General features: G+C 37.5%; 1 protein-coding gene across 1 annotated transcript; it reads left to right on the top strand.

Moving 5' to 3' along the window:
• The first annotated feature begins 1,012 nt into the window (after positions 1-1,012).
• On the top strand, positions 1,013-4,302 carry LOC143681484 (putative uncharacterized protein TRPC5OS homolog). The gene is made up of 2 exons (XM_077158546.1): positions 1,013-1,372; positions 4,201-4,302. The coding sequence occupies exons 1-2, from the start codon at positions 1,013-1,015 to the stop codon at positions 4,300-4,302; spliced, it is 462 nt and encodes a 153-aa protein (XP_077014661.1).
• The last annotated feature ends 5,681 nt before the right edge of the window (positions 4,303-9,983 follow it).

Here is a 9,983-nt window from a genome sequence, read left to right as displayed (position 1 = left end):
TCACACAACACAAGAAAATAGAGCCTCGTGCTGCAAGGATATTTCTTAGCGCCATGCAGCTGGCTAGTACTAGAAGTAAAATCAGAACTCAGGTCTCCTAATTCCCAGCCCACCATTCTGGAATAATTGCTAAGGATTGTGAACAGACTTGGAAAATATTCTTAGCTGCCAGCTGGGCAGAGCTGTGTGTCCACAGGTTTGGGGGCAGGAAACCTATTCAGGTATCAAAATCTTATGTACCTTAGTGTCTTCATCTGTATCCAGGAACCAAAGTTAGATGTCGAGTCCTTGCATTTGATGACCTAGCTAAAGGCTTCTCCTCACATGTAGACTACATCAGACAAAACTCACCCCTCACATGACAGGAAAGCTAGTGGAGCATATGATATGCATGGTAGGGATACAGTCGGCATTGTTCCAAGGACACCATCTCTATGGGAGGTTGCATCCAATAGAGATGGTGCTGTCCAGTTTGAACTGTAGTGTAATAGGAGGATTTTAGGATGATGGTTTTCTGGCATTAAAGGTTTGTTAATCCAGACTTTTTAAATTGAATGTATGGGACGCCAGCCTAGAATGCTGCTAACAACAGCTGTGGCAGGAGATTCCCATCATGATCAATTACATTGTATTTGAAAGTGGAAGTCCAAAAAATTGTTTAATAGGTGGAGCCTGGACCGTCTCATCCATCTTCACTCTTACTGATCTGCTTGGCTGTTTTCTCTTGGCTGCGACAATTTGCTGATAATCATTATAATATCAGTTCACGAATAGTGCTCAAACCAGAGTACCGCATGTAAACTTTGTGAGAGGTTCACCAACATCATCAAAAAGTGCTATAGGATCACTGGCCTCATTCTGTACTTGATCATCATAAAAATCGTACCAACAGCCTCTTTTCTCATCTAAACCAACCGCAGAACCATTGATAGCCCTACAGGATTCATTGTCACCAAGAGCCAATTTGTTACAGGATTTAGTAATATTTTATCTATGAGAAGAGCATTGAGGCATGGAGTCGGTGTCAATTCTCATACTAGGTGGTGGGCTTGTTGATTGTGTAGCCCAGTTAATAAGAATAGCCAAAGACCTTTTTCAGTTGAGTTCCCAAGAACAACTAGTTCCTTCTGTAGAACAAAATGATAGAGAAGAACAAAGAGAAGAAGATTCATCTCCTCCTGACAAACCTGCACTGCCAGAATTCACTGAACTCTCAGACTTCGATTCAGTGCTGACACCAAGAGAAGATGAAGACCTAATCCTTGATACATATCAAGCTATGCTAGACGTGGATGACTTATATGAAGATGGACTTTCCAGTATAAACAATGACCTAAGAAGTGAACAAGACCCAATTTTCCCCCAACAACCTGTGAGACTGATCATTTCTCCCTTTCAAATGTGGTCTGATTTTTCTGGATATAGCAATATGAGTTTTCTTCTAGTTCTACATTTTCTCATTATCAATACCTTATAGAACAAGTAAGATTTCAATTTGTTTCTGGCAGAGACTGGTCCCTTTTCTATTTTGTGTTTATTCAAAAAGCTCTGACGTTAGCAATATGATTCTTCTTCTACCTGTATTTGCTCTCCTACTTGGATTCCTGACAACAAGAGCAAACAATAGTGAGGAAAAGAAAATCCTCACCTAACAATGGAGTGAAGCAGTGATAAACTCTATCACACCTTGGGACCTAATTTCACTGTTCTACATTGGGTGGAAATTAAAAGAGGAATATTCCCCAGGATGGTATAAGAGTGAAAATGTTCATATTAATAGGATAATATTGGGACATATCTAACTCTTTTCACTGGGCTTTTAAGAGAAAACAAATTAAACAAAAGATGCTGTATTAAGGGAAATAATTCTGAAAGAACAGCATCTTTCAGACGATAAAACTGGAGAAAGTTTCTCAGATAACTATTACCAGAGAGAGAAACCTTTGAAAAAGCTTGGGCAAGTAGTTCCTAAGCAGATCTGTTACAACAAAGGCTGACCCATATCACAACTACTCTGCAGTATTGTTCTCCAAATGGAAATGGAAAATTATACCAAACGAGAGTAGGAAACTAGCAGCATGCAAAGGGCTAGACAAAATGCTCCAGGGACTAAGTCACCAACAGAAAGTCACTTATGGCATAAGCCTAGAGATGACAGTCCACAAGTGGAAGTGGATAAGGTACATCTCGGGTATAAGTGAATTTAATAAAAATAGATGATAGGCTTATTACAGTGCACCTGATACAACCTTGACTTAGAAATCTTTACCATTCAGTGATAGAAGAAATAATGAGTTTAGACAAAATGTGGACTGCTATTTAGCCACAATTATTCTAAGGATGCCAGACAAGGAAAATGCAATAAAGGCCCCCCAAACCAGGCACAGAGGGATCAAACAAATATGTGGGACATTTACAATCATACTAATTCCATGCCATACAGTATCCTAACTTCCATTTGGAAGAAAAGCTACCTTTCAGACAAGCCCATGGAGCTATGGCCCTCTTTTCTGGAGAGTGGCCTTTACATCTCATGACATGGACAACAACAAGGTAAAGACTAAAAGTATACGATCAGCCAGTGTAGTTATGCAAACTGTGAAGAAATTGCATATAGAAAGCACTCCACATGGATAGAAACCAGTCTAGACCAATTATCCTAAAGCATTTTATAGTCAAAAGGATGAAAATGACATTTAATACAGACGACTTCAGTGTTGACCAATAATGTTGGCAAATGCTGCTCTAATATCGAGTGAGGTCTGCAGGCCTAGATGGTTAGCTACTTTGAGAGATAAATGGAGACAATTGCAGACAATATAACTGATCCTAGTTGGATGAATAGTAGCAGAAGAAACATAAATTGATTTGGCTACCAAATTTCAGGATAAGTTGATCTAACAAATTTGTGGAAAGAGACTGCTATATCAAGGCAGTCTTGATCCTTGTTAAAATGAGAACTTATGGAGCCACTTACAGATATTAATGAGAAAATTCTACAAAATACTGCTACATGGAAAGATTGATAGATTGGATGAGAAACTAGGAGACTTAGAGAAGCATAGAGACAAATAATAGAAATAAAAGTTATATTGTGGAGCAACTACTTTGGGTAATTTCAAGCCATATCAGCAGGTTGATAGCAGATTGAGGGACTTCACTGCTGCAATAACTGGACAAATGGAACCTTACATTCCTGATATAGGAGGCCCGGTATTCCTTAAACATGATAGATACTGTAGGGTAACTATTCTTTCAAGAAGAACCATGGAATATGGCTTTATCACAATTCTAGGCAGATTTTTTGTGAGTTTGTTAAGACCCCTAGGAGGGAATGTAGCAACCATACTAACTCTGTCAGATTATCAAAATACATCAAGAGAAATTGCAAAACTGCTCCAGAACTTGAAACAAGATAAAGACAAACAAGACTGTAAAACAACTAACGTTCAACATGGTTCTTATTTAGGTGTCAAAGCAGGAAGATGCTACAACCTCATACTATATGGGGCTGGCTTGCCTCTTGGTTAGCTGAGTCACCTAAAGACTGGACAGTAAAGGCATCTCAGGACTAGATTGTACTGTTTGCTGTGAGTGTGGGATTACATCTCTAAGAGTTAATAAGATTCCGCTCTGCTCCAAGGTGTGGATTGTTGTATTAAGTATGTTTGATGTATAGAACAGATTTAGAAATGGAGTTAATAAGTTTAAGATGAGAAAAATAGTTTATAAAATAAGAAAATTAGGAGCAAGAGCTAGTAGGGAAGGAGTTTTCAGGAGAAAGAAAAGTAATAAGCTGCCAACAGTCATGCAGCTATATATGGTGAAAAGCCATGGTATGGAGTTAGTTCCTAAGCAGACTTATGAACCAAGATGCTGATATTTTTCCCTAACTTTTAATTTTTGAAATAATTTCAAACGTACAGAACGGGTGCTAAAATAGAACAAAACCCATACAGAGAACTCTAACATACACCCCCCCAGACATCCAGATACACCAATTTTAACATTTTGCCACATTTGCTGTATCATCCTATCTATCTTTCATCTATCTGTAAGAGGTTGATATTGATAGCTATAGCTGGTCGATAATTGAAACAAGCCATATACCCAAAAGCCTGATTAGAGGGAGATGGATTAACCAAGTTGGCAGTACCGAATCAGATAACTTCTGATTGGAATCCTGCATCTTTCATTCAGGATAATGGAGAGGGTGGCTCTTCCTTTATCCGAACTAGCCCTTTTCTGGATCTTGTTGAGACCAATGCTAACACCAATTCTTGTAACAGTGTGGAGGTGTAGAGAGGGAGACAGGCTCACCATTTTAAGACAAAGCTTAAAGATGTGAAAACAGAGATAGGCTGGTGGATGGCAGATTAGATAGTACATGTGTTCATCCCTGTGTGCTTTGGTTAAAGTGTGTGGGCAGTTGTGACTACATACTTGCATCCTGATGTGTAATGACGACTACCGGTTTTTAAGTCAAAATTCATTATAGTCCTTATCAGTAAAATGTCCTTATCAGTAAAGTCTAGTCCTTATCAGTAAAATGGGACCAAACCATTTTGCTGTTGTGTGTTTTAAGAGATTTTACTAACAAACTTTCATTCACATTTTTTTTAAAAAAACATTGAATATATGATAATGCTGGGAAGTACTGAGCTAAAGCTGGACATTATAGTATAACAAGGAGCTGCTTTTATCAATGTATTTATATGATACTATCAGATGAGGGAATGCTTAAAGTATTTGAGAGAATAAAGATTTCAAACTTAAATTCTTTGGAGCACTTTAAATGCTCTCTGTGGAATAAATCTGACAGGGTTCTAAAGGAGGGTTCCATCATCAGTGGCAGTGGTTCACTGGGGAGCTTGCAGAAAATACGGATTTCCAGGCCTTTCTCTTAGATTCGTATTCCATAAACTAGCCTCGGGGCCTAGGAATATGTTTCAAGTACCACCAGGTGATTCTGATGGAATTGGTTCACACAGTTGGTTAAGAAATCTCTGCCAATGCACTCATTACACAAACATACATCTTTGTCTATTTATTAAAACAGAGTCCTCCAAGGACTTCCACTCTGGTAATAATTGGAATCTGAAATTTAGAAGTGCTTTGAGAAATGCGTTGTGAAATTTGCAATTACTTCATATTGTAACTCTATCGTTGACTTATCACCACTGCAATTACACTGGCTCAGTACAATTTCACATGCAACTGGCATTATCCCAGTCCCCACAACTTTTCCAGTCACTATAATTAGGACAACACCTGGAACCTGAAGACTGAGCCCCACTCCAGGCTCCTACAACAGTCCTATTGTTCATCAGAATTTAAGAAACAAAACTTTACAACTATACCTTATGTCTGGGTATGCTGGAAATGGTCCTCATAGCAAGACCTTGCCTTGAGCTCCAATTCCAGCAACAGGGTCCACATGCCCTAGTCCCAGCATAGAGGGGCTTTCCGGGCTCCTTTTCAACCTCATCAGTGATCTTTTTGTGTTCTGGGATCCAAAAGGCAGGCTCTCCACCAATGGGCCAGCTATTGAGCCTTTGAAACTTCCTGGCTTGACCCAGACCTGACCTCTGCCAGCTACAAGAATCCCCTGAGATTCCACATGTCTCCACTAATTATCTTCTACCACCCACTGAGAAACTTCCTAATCAGCAGCCACACTTGTGTGAGCCTCACTACTCTTACTACACTGGTTGTTTTTATTCCTTCCCCCAACCCAGTTAAAGTTCTGGTAGGGATTGTGTTTCTTATAGTCTTGGAAATTCCCCAACATACACAGTTTCTGAAACAATATCTCTGCCATGTTTAGGATATATTAAATCTCTATGGGTGTTAATCACTTACGATTCACTTATAGGAAAAAGACCTCTGATCCAGTCTAAGAAAAAACATGAGCTACTCAAATCCAAACCCTTACGTTTTAAAGAGAATTTTTGGTTTGAGACTTTTCCAGAGGCCTTTGTATTTTCTTCAAATTCATGAATAATGGATAACATTTCTTTAAGATGTCTCATTATGTTTGCAGTATACAAATATAAAGTTTCTTAAAATGGCCTCCTGTCAAACACATATGATTTCTATTTGTCTGCTGTTAATGTAATTGACTAAACACTTGATTCTACTGATTATGCTTTCCCTTGTAAACCACTTACTTTATGGGCATAAGCAGCTGTGTTTATGCTTCTGTGATTTTCTGGTTTCATTATGAAGTTTTCAGCTTGCGAATCAAGAGCAATAGGCAATCTAAGCATCGAGTCACCAGCTGGCAAGAGCAGTTCTTTACTGATAAAGGCAAACTTCCATCAGCGCTTGTAAGTCATATATGAAGGATACCCATATGGGTATATAATAAAGCACTTCAGCCGCAATAATTGTGAACATGAATAAGAAAAAAACAATGTAGTGACAACATAGATGAAATCTCATTCTATTGTCAGACACAATAGAATAAATATTGTATGATCTCACTAATGAGAAATAATTAGAACAAGCAGATTCAGAGTTGGAAATTAGAATACAGGTTGTCAGGTCTGGAACGGGGATAAGGGGTGGGGAGTTAATGCTTAAACTGCAGAATTTCTATTTGAGATGATGGAAATATTTGCTGGTGGATGGCACACCATTGTGAAAATAACAGCCCTGAATTATACATGTGAAGGCAGTTAAAAGGGGACATTTCAGGTTGTATATATGTTACTAGAATAAATTTTTTAAACCCTATAGCACTGCACAACACAGGGAAACATAATGTAAACTATGGACTATAGTTAATAGTGCATTTAAAATAATATTCTTTCATTAATTGTAACAAATGTACCACACTTATGCAAGGTGTTAATAAAATAGGGGGTTATGGGGACTCTATTTTCTGTAAACCTACAACTTCTCTAATAAGAAAAATTAATTAGGAAAAGAAGAAAACACTTAACTTTTCAGAAATAATTGGCCAACAATCAAAGACGTGAATTTAGCCATGCTTTTCCTCTCCTGCTTCTATGCCCAAACTGAGAATTATGAAGAATATTTTTTAATTTAGAAGGAGTTTGAGGTAAATATTCAGAGAGGGTGGATTTAAGAGGGGTAACAGATGAGGGAAAGGAGAAAAGCTGACAGAAAAGTTGCCAAGCTAAGAAAGAAATCCATGCAGAGAAATAGCAGGAAAGGATGGAAAAAAGGCAGAGAGACGGAGGAGAAATGAATAAATCACAGGAGAGAAAGTGGCAAAGAAGCTCAATAGTCACCTAGGAAGTATTTATCGAAGCCCCTCTCATGCCACTCATGTTTCTACAGAATCGTGAAGAATACTGGACAAAGAGCTGGTTTAAAACCTCTTTCTAATCTCCAGTTAGCATGGCTGAATACCAATTCCATAACCACTTCACGTTTCCGTTTTCTCATCAGTAATATAAGGGCGGGTAGTACTCAGCAGGTTTTGGTGAGGATTAAATGAGATCATATATCAAAGCAGTATAGGTAGCAAAATATAGTGGTTAAGAACCCAGCTTTTGTTATCAGACTGTATGGGCTTAAATACCGGCTTCCACTAGGGCTATTTAGCAGGTTCCTAACCTGAGTATACTTTGTTTCCTTATCTTTAAAATAGAGATAATAAAACATAGTACTTATCTCTACGAGAATTGAATGGAATAAAAAAATACCTTTGAAACACATAGACCAGATAGAATAGTACCCCAAGCTTGGTTAGTAGCAAATATTGATTCTTAGGAATAAAAGTAGAATTGTATTGGTTATGATGCCTTCTTCACTGGAGAGTAGACACCATGCTTATTTGTGTTTTTTATCCCTGGTATCTTGCTCACACATCATAGGCACTTGATGAAAGTGTGTTATACTCTCAGAAATGATAGAAAACTGTTCTTTTCACACTTTTGTTTTATACACTCCTGTGTCAACATTTTTCCTTTTGTAAAACTGATTGGAAGGTTATTCAGGCTTTCACCTGTTTTTGCTTTGAAAAGTGTTTTTTAATTGCACAAGATATGCATGAGTAAGATCTCTTCATTAAAAACAATGTTTCCAAGAACATCAACCAGTGTCATTTCTCTACCCAATAACGTTGACACCCCTTTTCAGCATGAAGAAGTTAAAATCGTCATTGTCCAGATATCCCTGAATATTGAGAGAATGATCAAATGAGAGGGAGGAGTTGTAACTGAGAAGTTTGGATTTAACAAATGATAATGACTACTGACACATTATATAGATATTTCTTTTTAATTTCTAGTCTATCAGAATAGCTAGAAGGAAATATGTAAAATTGTTTAAGTATAATCCAGTAGCTTTGATCTTTGGAAATGATAACTATATAGCTTTTATCTTGTGACTGTGTGATTGCAAAAACCTTTTGACTGATACCCCCTTTATCCAGGGTATGGGTAGATGAGTAATAAAATAAAGACATGCATGAAAAAAAATAGGTTGGGAATATGGGGGAAAATATCCCTAAGTAAACTATGGATAATAGTTAATAATACTACTTCAATAATTTTTCATCAATTGTAACAAATGTAACTGTTTCTGGCCAAGTTGACACATAAATCTACCATCACAGACAGGTAGTCTGTGGTGCAAGTTGAACTTCATATAAGCAAAGATTCTAACCAAAGGTGTCATACATCAATTTCAAAGAACACAATATTTCTAATAGCATGATTGCTGCAATATAATTTGCCATGTGGAAGTACCAGCCTAATTTAACTGTTTTCCAAGGAAAATATCATTGCAGAAAAAGCACACGTATTGCTCTCCTTTCGGCACTCTATGCATACATGGTGGCCTTCCATTTCACTCTTCCTACTCCTCATTCTTCTCTCCTTTGCTTAGTTCTGCTCTTTCGAGTTTCCAAAAGAAAACAAGTTAAAAGGAAACACTTTTATTTTTATCACGTTAACCTTATGGAAGTCTATTGTAGTTTATGGTCTCTTTTAGTATATTCAAAACCAATTTGATCAAAACATTCAGAGACTATGTCACAGTGAAGAAAATATAGTGATTCTATTTTCTTCTTTATTCTTGTGTTTCCAAAATTTTCTGCCATAAGCATATGCTACCTCTACAATCATAAACAAATTTAAAAGAACCCATGGGTCTATTTTCATTCCAATAAGGTCATTTTATGGCTCTATTGTTCCTTTGATAATCTGATCCTAAAACCCTTTTAAAAATCCAGTATTAACTTAAAAGTTCTTTAAGGAACTCTAAATAAATTTCTTAAAGACCCATTATAGTCTGAGCATCTTTGGCAACTGAGGAGTAAGCACAGCAATATGTCCCATGTTTGGGTAGAGGAAGGAGTAATGAGGAGAAAGCTTCATACTATTGAGAGATATGTGGTAGTTTGAAGTTGTATGTACCCCAGAAAAGGCCATTGTTCTTTTAATACATTCCTGTGGGTGCAGACCTCCTGTGGGTGGGACCTTTTGATTAGGTTATTTCCATTGAGATGTGACCCACCACATTCAAGGTGGGTCTTAATACTCTTACTGGAGTCCTTTATGAGAGGATAAAAGACAGAAGCTAAGAGATGACACTAAGAGAAACTCACATAAAAAGCCCCAGAGAAGCTGAGAAAGAAGCCACTGAAGCCAGAAAGTAGAAGCAATGAAACCCAGGATAAAAGGACCAGCAGATGCCAGCCATGTGCCTTCCCAAGTGACAGAGGTATTCCAGACACTGACAGCCTATCTTCAGAGTCCAAGTATTGTCCTATTGGTGCCTTGAATTGGGACATGATTATGGCCTAAGAACTGCAAATTTTAAGTTAATAAATCCCTGTTGTAAAAGCTAACCCATTTCTAGTAAATTGCATTCTGGCAGCTTTACCAAACCCAAACAGTTGTGAGAACTTCCAAAAAAGAATAATATGAGTGATGAAAAAGAAAGAAGAGTGAATTTGGAAAACCTCTGAGTATAGTTGGAATGAATAAAGGCTAATCAAACTAATA

This window comes from Tamandua tetradactyla, chromosome 1, assembly GCF_023851605.1.
Source record: "Tamandua tetradactyla isolate mTamTet1 chromosome 1, mTamTet1.pri, whole genome shotgun sequence".
Lineage (NCBI taxonomy): Eukaryota > Metazoa > Chordata > Mammalia > Pilosa > Myrmecophagidae > Tamandua > Tamandua tetradactyla.
The sequence above is the reverse complement of the archived record's forward strand: the minus strand, read 5'-3'. Positions and strand labels throughout refer to the sequence as shown.

What these genes read in the sequence shown, in the direction of transcription:
- LOC143681484 (XM_077158546.1), top strand. Translation starts at nt 1,013, where the DNA reads ATGGAGTCGGTGTCAATTCTCATACTAGGTGGTGGGCTTGTTGATTGT. An exon ending in CAATTTTCCCCCAACAACCT is followed by an intron (nt 1,373 to 4,200) that starts GTGAGACTGATC and finishes TCTTTCATTCAG; the next exon opens with GATAATGGAGAGGGTGGCTC.